The sequence below is a fragment of the Scardinius erythrophthalmus genome (genome assembly GCF_964197995.2).
Source record: "Scardinius erythrophthalmus genome assembly, chromosome: 12".
Lineage (NCBI taxonomy): Eukaryota > Metazoa > Chordata > Actinopteri > Cypriniformes > Leuciscidae > Scardinius > Scardinius erythrophthalmus.
Genome location: NC_138232.1, coordinates 5,069,294 through 5,088,626, shown reverse-complemented (window position 1 = coordinate 5,088,626; position 19,333 = coordinate 5,069,294). Strand labels below are relative to the sequence as shown.

Below are 19,333 nucleotides of genomic sequence, written 5' to 3'. Positions count from 1 at the left end.
GATCCGTGTGCAAACCAAATCATGAAGCAAAAAACGACTCTTTTCAAACTACACATATTGGATCTTTTTAAGACATGTATCTATTCCTGTATTGTTAATTACGCAAGATAATGAATGCAAACCCGCACTTTTTTACCGATACATTCTTCTTTCTATTGGATGTCATATTGCACAAACCCATCCGTTTCATCTAATAGGAATCAATCCATTGCAGCACCCACAAACATTGGCCTGTTTTCTGGAAATCAATTCAAAATTGAGGACGTTTCCTCTGAAAGACATACGGACCATCACAAGCTAATGTGTTGAAAGCTAAAATAAAGCCCAGACGTTTGCTCTGCATTCTGTGACCGTCCTGAAGACTTTTTCTCAGAGGCTGAAAAAAGAGCATTTCCTCTGTTTTGGATTCTGGAATATTCCAGAAAGGCTATTAGTTCTGAAGAAATTCTAGAACATTCCAGAGGGTTCCAGTGCCGCAGTCATGCACAACCGGCACTTTTAGGGCAGGGGCTGTGAGAGCCCTTCCAGAGAAAAATAAATCTAGTTGAGTTGTTGGTCTTAGGAGCGTTCACAGCACGGGCCCACGGTGCTCTCCAGAGAGAGCTGTGAGGAGTGTCGGATCAGCGGCGCCATAGTGGGATCCACCATAGAAGAGGTGGGGAAAAGCTTGTACCAGCCAATCACCATGTTTGTCAAATCCAGCTCCTCCAATAGGATGCGTGCCACGCCCATGAAGCATTTACGATCCATCCGGCCGTAGTTTCCCCAAACAATGACCTGTTCATGAGAGATGGAAGTATTAAGCAACATAATATTTACTATAATATTGTTAATTTAACATTTATAAATACAATATTTAATTATTATATTTAAATATAATATATCATTTCATAATTCTCGTTTTTTTTTTTTTTCATTAATCTGGGATTAATTTGAATTTGAAATGTATGTAATCCTCAAAAATTCATAATTCTCAATTTTGAATGGATTTTTTGTTTGTTCCGTTAATCTGATTTAATCTCACAATTTGAAATGTATAATATATTTTCATAAATTCTCAATTTTGAATTATTCAAAATGTTAGTTTCATTAATCTTATGTCCAGAAATACATGTCCAGATCCCCTAAAATTAAAAGAAATTATATTTTGCATAAAGAAAATAAAGCATATTTTAGAAGCATTGAGATTTTTTTTTAATGAAAATTGCTTTATTGTCATGAAAATAATGTCACATCGCAAAAGTTCTTTAAACTAGGCTACATTTTCTTTAAGCAAAACAAGATTTCTTAGTTCTTTCTTTAGATTTTTGTGGTGTAATATAATGCAGGAATGTTTTTAATAGGTTTTGTGTGATTCATTCATCTTCAATAGCACAAAACTGAATAACTGAATTCCCAAATATGATAATGAATGTGTGAACATTTTTAAAGAATAATCTCAAAAAAGGGAAGCAAGTGGCCTACGTCAATCTGAAAGTTCTCTTAGATTCATTACATAATAACGGAGGACGCCATACATCAGTGAACAAACACATGCAAATTATGTTTTTCCCGCCGCACGATGTGCCTGAACATCCTGCAGTCCGTTCTAACCTTTAGTGTCTGCTGTGACAGGATTTCATAAATGTTGTCCTTGGAAAAATGTATAATTAGAAGAGATATGAAATTTTTCTCCCTATTCCTTCTCCACTGCTAAAAATAAAGCATTCACTATGTTGCTTTTTCTTTGCCAGTTCTCTTCACAAGTGATGGAGAGAATGAATAAGAAATGATCATTTACTGATGTCAACGTCACCTGTAGAGAAATTACACCAAATTGGAAAAGACGTAGGTAAACTTTGCTGTAAATTAGAGCCTATAATTGCTTCATTCTTCGTCATTTAAATAGTGCTTGACACCCTTATGTTCAATGCATTAAGAAATTCAAGTATTCTAGGGTTAGTTTGCTGGTTCAATGTTGCAGTTCTATAAGGTAAGTAACACTACTTCTATTGTTCATACTAAGAGTTTGAGATTTGAACATCCCCTAACCCTAAATATTACTTTTGTAAAAAACCCTATGACGGAGCATAGTATGATTGTGGTCATTTTTGCACAAGCAACCTTAAGAAAAGGTAGAAATCTTGTTTACCTGTACAACCTTTCCCTGCGGACTCTCTGAAAAAACAAGGACTTGATTGTAAAGGGGATCTAGCGATTTCCGAACAGACTTTGTCTTCTTTTTGGCAATGCAGATGCCATTTTCCAGAAGATACACTTTTATGTAGGCCGCTGAAAAGAAGGGAGGAAACAAAAAATATGATAGTTCAAACTGCATCTTTGAAATCTGGAAGACACTGAAAATCACTTTGAAAACCCTGAAGAGAAACCAATTTAGACTTTTCAATTTCCCTTCTTTTTTCAGCACACACACACACACACACACACACACACACACACACACACACACACACACACACAAACACACTCTCTCTCTCTCTCTCTTCTGGATAATGAATGCTCAAATAAGAAGAGAACAATCACAGATTGAAGAGAAATTTGTGTATTTGAGAACCAATCTATAAACATTTTCAGTCAGTTTGTCCTCTGACTAAATGAATCTAACGGTTCTTCCAGACTCATCTCTCAGTACGTCAGGTTCTGTCTGATGAAGAATCACCTGGAGGGCCCTTAGATCCAGGCTTCATGATGAGTCCTCGAGCCTGAATGATCTCCACCTCCAGCTGCCCGTTCCTCTCCATCAGTCCGATCTCTACATCTCCTGCAAAACATCAATACACACATTAAACAGTGTCAAGTGATACGTGGGGGAATACAGGTAAAGTTACTTTATTTCTTCCTTTTTCAATAGCGTTGTGTTGATCTTAGCAATTTAAATATTTTACTGACAATTAAAAAAAAAACTTTTGCAATCTTATTTATTGATTTTAAACTGATAGTTCCAGTCTTGGATGCTGGAATCGGTCAATACAGCATTTTGGCTAAATGGCTGCTACAGTATAGTAACACAGATGCTCAGCACCCACACAAAGAACACGTTTTCTTATTATTTACACTACTCCTATAAAATCGGTAATCATAATTGATTTCTATCATTTTACATCACATTTGAAAACGAAATAAGCATTGGTTAGCTTTCAGTGGCCATTTCTTGTAATTACATCCTGCACAATCGATATTACATTCTATTTCAATTTCAGATTTAGCTTCTTTAATAAACCGTTTTTGTCAGAGGTTTATTGAATTATTTTTTCATTATAATTTCTTAGAAGCATCAAGATGGAAAAGAATATTTATTTTTATCCATCCTAAATTCCAAGTATTTAATTGAATATTTTAACAAACAACCTTTTGACAAGAAGCTCTGACAATTACCAGCCACTTGAGCATTTGTCAATTTTTGCATGAAAGAAAAGGGCACATTTTCAATGTACCTGTAGTAGTGAAGTGAGGTAGCATCAATTGTCTGACGTATAAATGCACTCACCTAATGAAGTTGTAGCCAGTGTCTGTCTCCCCACAAACTGAGCTGGTCCCATCCCATCCAGAAAGTCACTAAACTGAGCATCTGATGCCAAACACATTCCACTGTAGTTCAGACTAAAGGGAAGAAAACAGGGCAGTGTTACTGTGAACATTTGCATTCATTTTATTTAAAGGTTTAACCAATTTAATGAGTGCTGTGTTTTGTCGGCCACATATTTTGCTGGATAGAATATATATACTGCTGTTATAAAATAATGTTAAGAAGCTCAGTGCAGACATTTTTCAGTGCAATTTATTCAGTTTATATTCAGCTTGCACTCTCTTTAAAGTAAAAAATATCTGGCTTTCAGAATTGATCAAATTTATCTGTGTTGCTTTGAAGATGCTAATGAAATCTTCACATTAGCCGAACATGTATGACAGACATTAAGAGTTTTGCTTTATTCTGTGATGGCTGGACCGATAATGGCATGGCTCTGTGATGGGACGGGATCGGTGGACGGAAGGTACTTCTCTTTTATGTAATGAAGATAGACAGCCTTTAAGCCTGACAGTGATAGTGAGAGTGCTCCACTGGAGCAAAGCCAACACAGACACATATAATCACACTGCTTTCCTGCTCCTATTTGAGATGTATGTGGCCAAAAAAAATTCATTACTAACAGTATATGTGTGTTTGTAGGAGATGAGCCCGATGCTCCATGTCATATTCACCCTCGTGACCCCTTGAAATAGGAGGCCTGGCCTTCATCTAATAGCACGACAGTGACTGGACACTTTTTCATCAGCCTTGGTTTCCGGAAATGTTTTTCTGATTACTTTTACCCCCAAAAATTCTTCCATAAATAATTCTAAGCGTTAGAAGAAAAAACAAGCTCCAATACGAATAAACTGTATAAATTTTAAAGCAAAAATACAAAGGTACAGTACAAGACTAATGTGTACTTGATGTATTTTATGATTGAATAAACTAATCTTACATATACAAGTATGTATAAACTGTATATACTTTTTTATATATTATACTATACTATTATACTACATATATATATATATATATATATATATATATGATAAAATGGTATATATAGTAAAAGTTACAAGTGTGTATATATATATATACACACACAAAGTAAAGTATATATACTTACATACTACAATAATATTATTAATTATTAATATACTGTCAAAGAAATGGCCATGTGCCTGCTTGTCTCATTTATAAAATGTTTCTCCTTTGGCAAGCCTCTTATTTTCTTTTTTGCTCCTTAGTTAAAATTGACTTAATTTCAGCTATCTACACAAGTGAAGAAGCTCATATTTGCTTATCGTAGCTTTTTCATGTTTTTTCAGCAAACAGAAGGTAGCCGCTTGTGCATGGATGAGATTAATTAGGTCCAATTTTTGTAACAAGAGATCCATTTTGAAACAGATGGTGGTGAAAAAAGTGTTTTCCTTCTGCAAGAAAAAAAGGTCACTTGGGCCAAAGAGGAGAAAGGTGTGCTTATTTGAGCCCAACGTAACCACCCTGCTCTGTACATCTCTGCTGACATCAGGTGTTTTTACATTCTGTGTGAAGATGTAATACCACATAGAAGTTGAAATAGGGCAGATTTGATGTGGTGGTTGTTGTTGTTGTGACAAAAACCGAACCATTTGTAGATTAATTCTCCTGAAAATACTGTGGCACTATTAAAACACTTTTCTTTTTATTGAAACTGTCCGACACAGCAACAATGTTCAGGAAACTTATTTGAATATAGTCATTATTTTTGTAGTTCTGCAAGAAATTACACACATTTCATCTGTATTTATATCAATTAAAAAAAGAAAATGATATGCATTTTTAAAAGCTGTCCTTGGTGGTCTTATATCACATTCTCCTTCAAGCCTCCTTTCAAACCCGTCTCTCCCTCCTTTCTCCATTCCCATTGCTCAGTGTTTGTTCTCAATAATCCTCCACACTAATGTGGACGGATTCATAATTAATTTTCTTTCTGCGGTTTGACCTCGATTCTCTCCGGCGCTCTGTCTCTTTTGCTTGCCATGTCCGCACAGGTCTATTTTTAAAATGCTTTTGGGAGGGCACAGACAATCTAATGCCTAGTACTCAGACTGGTCATCCCAAGAGACCCCATTTTCATCCGCTCTTCGTTCTCTTGCTCATTTTTCACTCTATCCTGTCTCTTTGTCCCATGTCAATATCTAGTTCATCATTTAGCCTCTCGTCTGGTGTTTCTATCTGCTTGTCTCTCTGTTCTTTAAGGAATAGTCATCATTTACTCCCCCTGATGTTGTACCAGAACCTTTTGGAACACACACTGAGAATTTTTGAAGAATCTTCAGAATCTTCATATAACCACTAGCCTGGGAAAACCCAGACAACTTCTGGCAAATTTAGATTTGCTCTGCAAGTAAGTCTGGCAAAGAGCTCATTCAAGTCCATTTCCCCATGCCGAGAAATCAAGGCACCAATCAGAAACGTTGAGGCGGGCTTTACACATGACGATCGCTCTGATTGGTTTTAGGTCTAGCCTATCCAGAGGCATTTGAGCGACGTCCACTCCGACGTCCGTTGGTGAAGCACACCAACTTTTAAATGCATTATTATATTCAAATTGCAAACACATGAGGACAGTCTCCATGAAAGACCCACTGGCAGATGAACGTGCAACTACATTTCTCTCCGAAACGGTAGGAAATTAAATTAGATTTAATAGAGGATTTTAACTGTGACAAGATGATTGACAGGGCAGTTTACATGACGGGATGCACGCGACAGATCCGCCCGATAAAGATGACGAAGTAGTATGTCCCAAAGTTGCCTACTTTTTTGCTACACATTCAAAAGTAAATACATTTTATTCACAAAAAGAGTACATATGGCGTAGTGTAACCATAGACTGTAAAAAAATAAAGTGTAACATAGGCGAATTGGGAAGCAGCATATGGCTTTACACATGACGATCTCTGATTGGTTTTAGGAGTTTTAGGTCCATCCAATTGCGCCCAGAGGCGTTTGAGCGACGTCCGTTGGTGACGCCCCTTTGGAAATGAGTTATTAAAGGAGCTTTGCCAGACCATAACTCAGTTACTACTGAGAATGGTCTGGTTTTAACCAGGCTATAACCACACCAACCATTGGAGAATCAGTATTTCAAACTACTTATTTTCACTATAATAATATTTCATATTAAATTCAAAATAAGTACTTATTAGTCTAATTTTCCAATTAAAATATGAACAATAATTTAACTTGAGAAGCAACACTTTTTCAAGAAGACTTAAGATTTTACGCAATGCTGCGTCTCAAGTCAATTTAGCGTGTTTTAAATATTGGTTGATTTGCACTGTCATTCCAAAGTTTTGGGGTCAGTAAGATTTTATTTTTAAGAAATTTACTTTACTTTTATTCTGTAAGGACGTGTTCAATTGTAAAAAAAAAAATGACAGAAAAATCTGTTATAATGTTTGAACTCTATTTATCAAAGAACCCTGAAAAATGTATATTATTTCAAATTTTAATAATATTTCACAGTATTACTGTTTTTACTGTATTTTTGATCTAATAAAGAAAAAGTTTCTGGACAAGACAAAAATGTATAAATAAAAAACTAGTATTTATGCAGTGTTGAAGCCATATGATAACAGACCAAAAGTGTTTAAGTGCATCATAGCCTCAAAAACAACTAAGCTAAAAAAGCTAAAGAAGCAAATATATGATGCGATTGTTGTCATATTTTATTGCTGATTTAAAATGTGTTATTTAAACAAGCTTGACGTAAGCTTTGATTTTCCCATTCAAGTAGAAAGGATCTGTACTTGTACTGGAAATGGCAGAACGATGGCAGCCAAGTGAACTGATTTTAAAAACAACTTGGAAGGCTTGGAATAAAGCACATGGCTACTTTTTTTGTGGTGTTTCATTCTTTTTAGAAACAAAAATATTGACAGAAATGTGTGGAATAGGCTGCATGAAGATTCTTCAAAACATATTTTTTGTTTTACAGAAGAAAGACATTCATACAGGTTTGGGATAACATGATGGTGAGTAAATGATGACAGAATGTTCATTTTTGGACAAACTATTCCTTTCCCCCTCTCCTCTCTCTCATGTGACATTTCATCATTCTATCTTGCAAAAGGAGAGTCATTATTACTCACTGGTCCCTGTGTGCACTGGCGTCAGCAGCAGCCATCAGTAAACACACATACATTACTACAAACGCTTCGGAGAGTGACAAATACACCTATCACCGCTCCACATATTACACGCCGCATTCTTGATGTCACTCGAATAAACATTTGTCTGTGTTATGTGTTAATCATGGCGTCTCAGCGCACTGCTTTCAATTGCTTTATATATCACTGTCTCTGCGCTGTTCTTCTGGCACTCATTGCATGCAAACTTTTTAAACAGATGCTCCATTCTTGCATGCATGAGTATGTACAAGAGTTAGTGCTGACAAGAAGAAGGTGAAAAGTATGTAGGGAATGTTTATGCATCTAAAACAGAGCGTAGAGGTGTCAGCTTATCTTTGAATGTGGTGGAGAATGGAGATGATCTTCTGTTCAATTACAGTTATTTCTCTCAGTTTAGCTGGTTCTTTTTACCTGCATTTTGAGAGTTTATAGAATGCAGAACTCAACATCACAGTCCTTGCTAATTATACAGTGGCCCCAAAAAGAATCTGGACACTTAAAAGTGCAGTAAGCGATTTCTGAGAAACAATATTGATATCTGAAATCAACCCAAACAAACACACCCCTCCCTTCATTGTTCCGCCCCCAAAATGCATAAAAGTGGATGTCCCTTTATCATAGCTGAAGCCAAGCAAATGAATGCTTAGCGAAAAATAAAGCCAAGACGAAGAACGAACGACAAAGAAGGACAAAAAAAATGAACATACAGTACACAAGAGTATATGTAAGCAAGAGTTGGTTGTTAGTCGCCAGCAGCTTCAGAAAAACAATGGCACTAAAACTGTCCTGTTACTACAGCTAACATTACACAACAGTATATCTTGGTTCTGTGAAACATAGCAAAACCAATATTACTCCGAGCAGAAACAACTCAACCTCTGCGTCTGTTTTCAGGCCTACCCGCTTGGGTCTCTCCAGCACTGGAAAGCTTTTCTAATATTAATGTCATTCCTAAAGCTCTTGCCTGATCATAACCCTTCTATTTCCAGTGATATTTCTCTGACCTTTTCTCTTTTGTAATGTCTCTCAGCATCTCTCTTTCTACAGTCTTTCTTCAAACCTCCCTCTTTTTCACTCTCTCCTCCCACATTATGGGTGGACACACCCCCTACTGCTGATTGGCTCACGCTCTCTCCTCCTCCATCATGGGTGGACACACCCCCTACTGCTGATTGGCTACAAGTGTGTTGTGGTGCTCAGTCCGATCCCCATTCAACAGCGTTTTTCAGAAATCACTTACTGTACCTTTAAGTCACGCTTAAAAATGCATGAATGTCATTGCATATGAAATATCTAACCTAAGTGGCATTTAGCACACACTTTTCAAGTGAAACATTTTTAAATGATAAAACAATATATATACGGTTCATAATTAAGTATTTTGACACTTTTTGGTTGTCAAACCTGTGGCAACATTGTTAAAACACCTGTGCATTCACACTGATAGTTTCTGACAAAATGCAGTATCAAATATGATTTTATTCAGGACATCTAATATGATCATATTTTTGGTCCATGCACCATGAGCAGTTCTGCTTTTGGAGTTATAATTAGAGCGCTTTCTGCTTTCTAGGGCATTTTGATAGGTCCATTACATAAATGTCACTCATGTGACCTCTTTCAAACTTCATGCTCCCCAAAAGATGACTTTACTGCAAAGTGGGAGTTCAGGCAAGATATTCTGATCTTTGTAAATGTAACTGAGAAAGTGCATCAGTCTTTAATTTAGATGTTTAATAACACAAAAGCACAAGAAACTATGCTTGGATCTGTATAACAGCTGAACACTATATTTTTGTAATTCAATTCACTTTCAATTTCACTTTATTGTTGGAATTTCTTCAAAAAAAATTCTCGCATCCCACAGCGTTTACATTAATCCACATCAATCCACTTCCACATCAATACAATAAAAGTAAATGCAGTAAGTAGTAAATAGTCAATTTTGTCCTTTCTAATTTTCAGAACCCTGAGGCCTTACAACTCTGATTTATTAATTTATTATTGCACTGTAATATTGTCAATGTTTTTATAAATGTACTCTTCATAATGTTGTATAACTTTTTATATCATGTTTTATAACATTTAATGTGTTTAAGAGCAAAAAGCCCAACTTTATCTAGCCTAAAAGGCAAGTTACAAATAACATCTAAAGGAAACAGCATAAAATAGATACTAGATACTGAATAAATATTGCAGAAAAGTCTATCCACAGAAGTCTCTCAAAAAATACCATTGAATCGAATCAACCTTGCGCAATGATTTTCCATCACTGTTGTTTGTCAGACCTCAGACTGACAGCGCGTGTTTATTTCAAATATGTTTTACTCCATTATGTATTCATGAGAACCATAAGATGCAATGTAATATGGTAAAATATCCTCAGCAGTGGCAGCCAAAACTGTAATCCCCATGCTCCATAAACTGTGCAGTAATCCAGCTGAATTGGGCTGGATTTTACTCCCATGATGGACCTGCACAAGAATAGTGCTCAACTGCATTACGTAAGGTGTGTGGGGAGTTTTTGTCTGTTTGTGAATTTCTAATAGATCTCTGGGTATTGGATATGGAGTTTGAGGGGAAATTTATGCAAAATCGACCGTCGGTTGAGCACAACATATTGCTATTTTTATGTAACTGAACATACTGTTTTAAAGTGAACTACATGAGCACATTTCAGAAGTTTTTGTCATAAATGAGTGTTTTTTTTTTTATTATTGTTGTGCCTGAAACATCATGTCATCTACTTGAGCATTTGACAACCACAAAGTGTCCAAATACTTTTTTAGTCTTCATTTTGAACCAAATATCTATTGCTTAATCATCATGTTTTGTTTGAAAAGTAAAATAAAATGACACTTTTGTTATCTAATGCAATGACAATCATGCATGTATTACTTTTTTGGCCCTGGTGTGTCTACCCTACACTGAAAAAAAAAAAATTGTGTAAAAACAATTTTCACTCAAAATTATTTATAATTACCGATAATTACAAAGAATTGGCAAGTAATGCATAGAATTAAATGTGAAATTTTGAAGTAGAAAGAATGAAATATATTTCCTTGTAAAACGTACACTAATAATCTTTGATTTATTTGAAAAATCTCTTTACCGTGCAGTGCTGGTTGATAATCAGTTTGTTTAATGAAATAAAATGCCAAAACTGTAGTTTATCTAGCTAGCAAAGCATATTTGTCTGAACTAGCCCAAACCTGCAAATATCTTCTCCATTTATGTATCCAAACTTTCTGGCACATTGGAACTGAAGTTAAACAGCTATTGTCCTCCACAGAGCTAAAATAAGACTACATCGCGCAAAACCCAAAACCTGTGGCTTTGATGTGACACACCAGACGGTGTCCAGATCTGAAATGAGTTTACAGTACGTCTACACATAATTCTGGATTTCATTCAGAAATGGAGCCAGCAGAGAAAAGGTTTATTACTGAGAAAGGGGTTTATATGGTTGGTTATGCAACTTACGGGAATACCTCAAACTCGTTTTATTTATTGCTTGATACAGCAGATATAAGCACAATCTCCTGATAGTAAATGCTTTTCTTGTGTTATTGGATGAGCATCCCTGTTTCTAGAGGAATGTAATGCAATAACACATGCAGTGTATCCCAAATCAATAAAATGGGAACGTGAGACTTTTGATTCCTGTATAACAGTGATTCCAATCTAGGGGCATTTAGGTCCAGAGAGTACATGTAATGATTCTGATTTTGATTTGTTAAACTGATAAAACAGAAACGTATCATATAGTATCTCATGTTTTTTTTTTTAGCTGAAAAAAAAAAAGAAAGATTTTGTCTGTAGCTGAATATAAACAAAAGGCTGAGTAAAGAGATAGATTTGTGGTTTTTCTTTACTCATCTCACCTGCACTTTTCCACAAGGCCTTCCTAATTTTATCCCATCAAATGTATCAGCCAATCAAACCGATAACAAACTGAATGCGGTTGCAAAATAACAGATTCTGTATTTGTTCAGTTTGAGAGGAAGCATCTTCTTTGTGAGTGTTTTTTACCCTCAGTATTAATTGTTGTAGTTTAAAAGTGAGTCATTGTGATATGGTTATTTTTTACCATATTAATGATAATGCTACATAAAATCAAGTATAATAAGAGTTGAAATGAACACATTTCTGTTTTGTTGTGGATGAAAGCTTGTTTCACGCCGCACATAAGTACACTCCTAAAAATCAAGGCTCTTTATTGGCATCGATGGTTCCATGAAGAACCTTTAAAGTGGAAAGGAATCAGTCAGTTAAGTTCAATTATTTAGTAAACTGATTTCCACTTTAACATCCATGGAACCTTTCCATTGCACAAAGTGGGAAAAGTTTTTTTTTTTAGGTTATTAAAATGTTCTTCACACTAAGAATTTTTATTTATTTTAAGAACTGTTCACTGAAAGGTTCTTTGGGGATCCAGAAATGGTTCCTCTATGGCACTGCAGTGAAAACCTTAGGGTTCTTGACTCGATTTTCAAGAATGCTTAATGACAAAAAGGTTCTATATAAAGAGAAATGTCTCAAATGATTGCATAAGTTTTTAGTAAGTTTACGAGCTGCTTAATTAATAACATTTAATGAAAAGTTAAAAATGAATTAAAACTAAAATCCCTAAAAGGTTCTGCATATGAAACGCATGACGGAAGCCTTTAAATGAGAACTCCGGTCAATTTTAACATTGAGCTCATTTTTTTGTAAATTTGGAGTGCTGTCAGTACAGAGAGCAACGACAAAAATCGGTGTTGCCTACACCTTGTTATTCTCTTTTTAAAATCTGCACCCTGTTGACTTCAATGGGGCAAGTACTAAACCTGCTTTTAGCCTCTTAACATCCTTGATGTGTCATTACAAGTGCACAGAAAATGTAAGTGATTCCTTCAGAGTGAACGCGGTGAATCTGACTGCAGTAGATGTGAAAGATATGAATAAAAATGATGTTATTTCAGCCAGCGCTCATACCTGTATTTACATCCTGTTTTCGGTTGAAGGCCACAGTAGTCGATTGTCGAGTTCGGGCGCATGATCGTACGTACTAAACCTATGCGCGTGAACTCGACAATCGATTACTATGGACTTCGATCGAAAACAGGAAATAAATACAGGTATGTGCGCTGGCTGAAATAACATCATTTTTATACATATCTTGCTCATCTACTGCAGTCAGATTCACCCGTGTTAACTCTAAAGGAATCACTCACAATGGCTGGGCACTTGTAATGACACATCAAGGATGTTAAGAGGCTAAAAGCAGGTTTAAAACTTGCCCCATTGAAGTCAACAGGGTGCAAATTTTAAAAAGAGGATAACACGGAGTAGACAACACCGATTTTTGTCATTGTTCTCTGTACTGACAGCACTCCAAATTTACAAAAAAATGAGCTCAATGTTAAAATTGACTGGAGTTCTCCTTTAAGTTTCTACATCGAACTTTCTATTCTAAGAGTTTGTATACATGTGCTGTTGGTTGTGTGTCGGGCCTTACTGATGGGACTATAAATGTACATTGATTTCTAATACTCACTTTCCCTCTGAGCCGTAGCTGTTCATGCTGTCCTCGATGGACTCGTGGCTCGCCTGCCGGACCGTCCGACTGGGCATCTCTACAGCCAGCCCTGTCTCTGTACTCCTCTGAATGCTCTTTAACCTGCGGCCCTCGGGGTCTGAAACAAGGAAAGAAAGGTAAGTTCACCAAACCAACGTTTAATTCATAAGATGTTTTTCTTTATATTTTTAGTTTGTTGCCTACTGGCTGAAGTCTCTTTGATTTTTAATCCCTCCTTCAATGTACGTTTGTGGGATTTTTATGCCTGTTCCAGTAGGTAAAAATTGTGAATTTCATCACACCTCTCTTCATCAACCTGCATGATTTAAGGTATCATTCATGTATGTAGGACAAACAGTTCTTTATGATTCTGGATAATTTGAGAATTGAAGTTTGTTTGTTCAAAATAGAAATCACGATTCTCCTACGATTCAGATTCAGAGGTTCTGACAAAATGTAAATTGCTGCAGTTCATTTAAACAACACATTTAATTAATTTTATTTAAGTACTATTTAAAAAAAATCATTTTGAATGAATGATTAAACGACTCACTCATAAAGACTCACTTGTTTCATTACTGGATTTATTGGTGTTATTGAATGAATCCCTTGAATGAATGATTCAGTGACAAATACATTTTTAGCAGTCACTTGTCGCCACCTACTGGTGTAACAATGTAATTAAAACAGTCTTTATTTAAACGTCAAGTTTCTTACAAAAGTTGATTTACTATATTTTGATCGCTTCCGTAGAAATCAGTATTTATATACGAACTATAAACTTTTATCCCAGTACGTCTGTGATAATATGAATATTTGCAACAGAAATAACAATACCGTGTGGCCGAAAACTGTTTGGTGTTCATGGCTAAACACGATAACTGCTCTCTGGACAGCGGCAGCGCCAACTCAGATCTGAATGTTCTCTGTGATCGGATTTGTCAAAGGTTTCGAATCATTGTCATTTAGGAATGAGGTCGCGTGTAAAATGCTCTAATATGTATGGTTATGCTTTTTTTCCTTAGCAAGCACCACAAATGATTGTGAAATATCTCTGATTCTTGTAGGCTATTTCTGTCTGAGCAGCAAGGCCTTGGAAAAAGCAAGTTATATCAAATCCTCTCCATATCATAGCGAATGAAATGTTGTGATAACATTGCTGCCAGGTAGTGCACTGGTTGTAATAAAAATAAATCCTTTAGAAAATATAATCTTCTTGTATAATGCAAGTGTGTAGTGGTGCCTTATTGAACTCAGATAGCTTAGAGGACAGATTCACAAAGCCTGACCTTTTCCTAGTAAAGGTGAAGGGGATCAGCCGCAGACTGATCGCTTTACTAGCCCATGACCTCATGAATATATTTCTATTCAGAGAATTATTTTCAGAGTAATTTCAAAGCTGGATGTCATTTCATAATGTTTTTTTTCCCTGTTCCCCATATACATCAACATAAAACATGACCCATTTTACTTCCGTAGACTAACCCATTTATGAGTGGTATGGATGGTGAACCTGATTTCACCAAGTGCAAAATATTTGTTGATCCTGAAACAACATTCCAATCAACCAATCAGATTTGAGGAACAAGCTTACAGTTTACGTCAAGTTTAGGCTTACAACCAGGGTTAGATGTTTCTACATCAGTGTTATTTACCTATCATTTCCCATTGATTTTAGGGAAAACATGGGTTGGGTTGGGTTTAGGGGTATGGATAGGGTTAAGACACAATTTTTAGACAGAAAAAAATTGTCTGTCTTGGCAAAATCACTGTGACCTGTATGAATATTCAATGAGGTTGAATGTTTGATGTCCAAATTTTATTTTATACATAAATACATACACACGCACACTACTGTTAAAACATTTAAGGTGAGTACACTATTTTTTTATGTTTTTGAAAGAAGTTTGTTATTTGATCAAAAAACGTAAAAAGTTTTATTGTAAAAATATGCTGATTATCTGTTCAAGATAGAAAGAAAAGAGATTACCAATGTAGAAAACAGTTGTGCTGCTTACTACATTTACATTTATTCATTTAGCAGACGCTTTTATCCAAAGCGACTTACTATTTTTGAGGAAACAAAACGTGATACTTTTTTCAGGATTCTCTGACGACTAGAAAGTTCAAAAGAACAGCATTTATTAGAAATATAAATGTTTTGTAACATTATAAATGTCTGTTATAATGTAACAGAAAGTAAGATATAAATATGATATATATAGTCATCACCGAAAACACGTTATCCATTGAAACGTGTTCTATCTGCATGGACACGCTCACTCTGTAGTGATGGGAATCCAGCCATTTTCACAGCTTTTTCCTGGCCGTGAAGCACATGACCTAGTTAGGCGGTTCCTAAAAATACAGTCCTCTTTTGTCTCATCCTGCGTTTCTGGTGCGTTCGGCACATGCTAACTAGCATGTCATCGTAACCTTCCAAAACAGAACATCGTGTATCAGGAAACGCACTAGAAATGCCAGGGTTGCTATGGGAGACATGAGCAGTGTGCTTCAATGGATTTCTCACTCTCTCTTTCTCTCTTGCAGTGTTTATTTAGTGAACATGCTTGAAACAATGATTTAATCTTTTCACAAAAAAAAGTCAAATTTCAGGAAGTGTGTGGGCAAAAACTTGATTTTTAGATGTGCATTGTACATGCAATTGCCACCACGATCCTAGGGTCTTCAGTGTGGCCTCCAGGGTGTTGCTAGGGTGTTGCTAAGATGTTCTGATCGGTTTGAACATGCTGTTATGCGACTGCCTGGGAGTTGATTGGTGGTTTTCAGGGCAGCTGTTAAGTGGTTTCTAGAATGTTCAGGGATTTGCATGCTGGTGTTTAGGGAGTTCTAAGTGGTTGCTAGGGAGTTTGGTGCATTCCAGGGTGTTGTTAAGTGGTTTCTAGAATGTTCTGGATGGTTGCTATGTGGTTGCTAGGGATTTGTTTGTTGGTGTCTAGGGAATTCCAAGTGGATCGCCAGGGCGTTGTTTGGTGATTTTTCACAGTATGAGCAAAAATTAATTGGCTCTAAAACACTTAATTTGGACATTAATTATATCTTGTTTAAGTGTGATGTTTCTGATTCCTGGACATCTCTCACCAACACTTGCAATTACAAATAGGTCTCACCGACAACAACAGATAAAGTATCTCATTTCATCAGTATGGCCAACAGCCATTAATCAAAGTGGCATTCATGAATTTACTGCAAAAAATAAATAAATAAGAGGCTTTTCTAACAAGCCCTTTTAGTTGCTATCTCATCTTGCTTGTGGTTTATGGCCCACACTTGTCAGTTGACAGTGTTTAGATTTATAATTTGATTAAAAGAACAAAGAGGCTTATAGAAAACCTATTATCAGACTTACGACCTACTGCTAAAGCAGAGTGATATGTGAATTAAAATGCAAATAGTTGCATCGTTTGCTTGATTAAAGGAATAGTTCATTTATGTCATTTACTCACCTTCATGTCATTCTAAACCTTTTTTCTTTCATAATTATTTTCCAACAAGAGCTTTCAAGCTCCAAAAAGGACACAAAAGCACCATAAAAGTATAGTTCTCATCACTTGTGTGCTTTATATGGATACTTTTATGGCGTTTTGGAGCTGGAAAAGAGCATCAAGAAAGTTTCTTTTGTTGCACAGCAAAAAAATAATGACATAATTTTAATATTTGGGTGAACTGTCTCTTTAAGGGCACATTGTGTTGATGCGTCACTAATGGACTGCGCACTTCCCAGATTCAGATGAACAGGAATAGGATGCTCTTAACTTCGGTTTGATTTCTACATAGCTTGCTGAAGATCATTAAGGCACTCATTGACTGTCATCTAAATGAGCATGTCAGTTTTCTAGTTTGTCCATGCTATCGATCATGCCATTACCTCTCGTTACCTCAGCCTGCCTTAATTACCTATTAACTCTTTGATAAATCAGTAGCACTAGAGGCCTATTGATCTACAGTGATGTTGATAGATGCCTGGTTGGAGGCTATAACCTCTGTGCTTTCTAATCAGATGCAAAATCTAACACTACTACTGTTGTAGTAAAGAGGGATATCCAGACCTTTCTTTCTTTCTTTCTTTCTTTCTTTCTTTCTTTCTTTCTTTCTTTCTTTCTTTCTTTCTTTCTTTCTTTCTTTCTTTCTTTCTTTCTTTCTTTCTTTCTTTCTTTCTTTCTTTCTTTCTTTCTTTCTTTCTTTCTTTCTTTCTTTCAAAGCTTTTCAGTCCAAAGCACTGTTTTTTTTATACAACTACTTGTTAATGGAAGTGGTTGATTCTCACAAAACCTGTCAATTACGTCATATTTTGTTTGCATTACTGTAATGCAAAGGCATTTCATATTATTTCCTTTTTTTAACATTTCAATTTATTTTATTTATTTTATTTCTAGGACATATTTTTACCCTACAAGAGTTTTTATGTTCAATTCCCTGTTAACAAAAATATTTCACTATATTACAGAACCAGAATTGAGAATAATTGGAATTACAAAATACAAAAACAACTTCCAGATGCATTATGGGAAATCTATGCATTATGGAAAATGGGGCAAACCATTGAGACCAGAATGAATCAAATTAAAATGAATAAAAGGCTCCCTTTTCTTCTAAATATTTACTCTGAAGTCATTTTTTTAATGCTCCATTTATGAATGTGTTAAAATCATTTTAAAAGCCCCAAATACACAAGTATTAAGCATGTGCTGGTATGAGAGCCCATCTGTTTAATCTCAGTGGAGGGTCGGATCATACACAGATGCGTCCGTCTTAGCCAAAAATTATGCCAAATATTTACTCATATACTGGCATAATTCAGCTCTGACGTTTTCCATACAGGCTAAAAGAGAAGTGAGCTTCAGGAGTCAGGAGACAGTGATCTGAGCTATAAATGGATACAAGGGGGGAAAATGACCCCAGAAGGTCATTTATCAGAAGCAAATATATGAGAGTTATATTAATATACCTGAGATATTTCTGGGATTTTATGAGTTTGATTTTTCATACTGGAGCTTCAGTAACTGCAGACCAGACACAAGAGTCTGTTCACGGCAGACATTAGATTAAAACATTTGTCTTGTGTTTTATAATTGGAGTATTTTATCATTGTTGATGGTTTAGATCGATCTATATTAATATAATTTATATATTTTCATTATTTGATTAGCATTGAACTGAAAAATAAAGTAAGGTTTTTTAAAGGTTCCTAATTTATTTTATATGCATTAAAAGTAAAAGAAAATACGTGAATTTTCTCATAATATACATTGCGCATCACCTCATTTCTCAAAGAGTCTGAAAATGGTTTGTTAGAAGATCCTAAACCCCTCGTTTCTGAGAGCTACTCTGCTCTGATTGGTCAGATGGCTCAGTCTGTTGTGATTGGTCAACAGCTTACAGCACGTGTTGGAAACTAAACGTCCATTACCATATCTGAATTTCAGCTCCAGAGCCTTCCTCAGCACTTAATACACAGTAATACGAACAGTAACAATGGCGTCGTGATTTTTCCGTATCAATTCCACTACGAGTCCTCATCTTTATGAAGTGGAGGCAAAGTGGATTCGCAGCGCTGAAAACATCGTCTTCACGACATGTCGACAACATGAACCAAACTCTACCAGTCTCAGCTACAACTACAGTGTTTGAGGGCGGGGCAAAGTAGATGTTGTTTGTGGGCAGCCAATGAAGACCATAGGCGGGGATTATGCAAATGTGTTTGTTACATTGTTACATATTTATGTTACAGTAAGTGAGACTGGAATCGTTGACGACTCGTTTCAGTCAGTTCAGAATCGATTCTTTCTTTTAGAAGACAACTTTTGTTGTCGTGCATTTTGAACTTTAACATTTTCAGACCTTTTACATTCACAAACAGCTATATTATACTCTAATATCTGAAAAAGCATAACAGAGGCACTTTAACACACTCAAAAAAATTCTGTTTCTCAGTATGCCTTGTACAAGACTGGATGGGGAGATTAAATGTTGAAATTAAGGGTTAATATTTATGTTCTTGGGCAAGATGCAAATGTGATGTCTTATTTGAAGTTCTGTTGGGTTGGGTTTTAAATTAGTTTT

General features: G+C 35.8%; 1 protein-coding gene across 2 annotated transcripts in view; it reads right to left on the bottom strand.

The window, feature by feature from the left end:
* Window positions 1–558: 558 nt before the first annotated feature.
* Window positions 559–19,333, bottom strand: part of rims4 (regulating synaptic membrane exocytosis 4) — a gene marked incomplete at both ends in the record, with an annotated part of 31,620 nt that continues 12,845 nt past the window's right edge. Inside the window, 5 exons of one of the 2 annotated variants that reach the window (XM_081380237.1) lie at window positions 559–777; window positions 2,132–2,271; window positions 2,660–2,761; window positions 3,488–3,600; window positions 13,229–13,367. In XM_081380237.1, the coding sequence (XP_081236363.1) occupies window positions 559–777; window positions 2,132–2,271; window positions 2,660–2,761; window positions 3,488–3,600; window positions 13,229–13,367 (713 nt within the window). The remainder of the gene's footprint in view (window positions 778–2,131; window positions 2,272–2,659; window positions 2,762–3,487; window positions 3,601–13,228; window positions 13,368–19,333) is intronic. The other variant, XM_081380236.1, reaches the window with a different exon arrangement.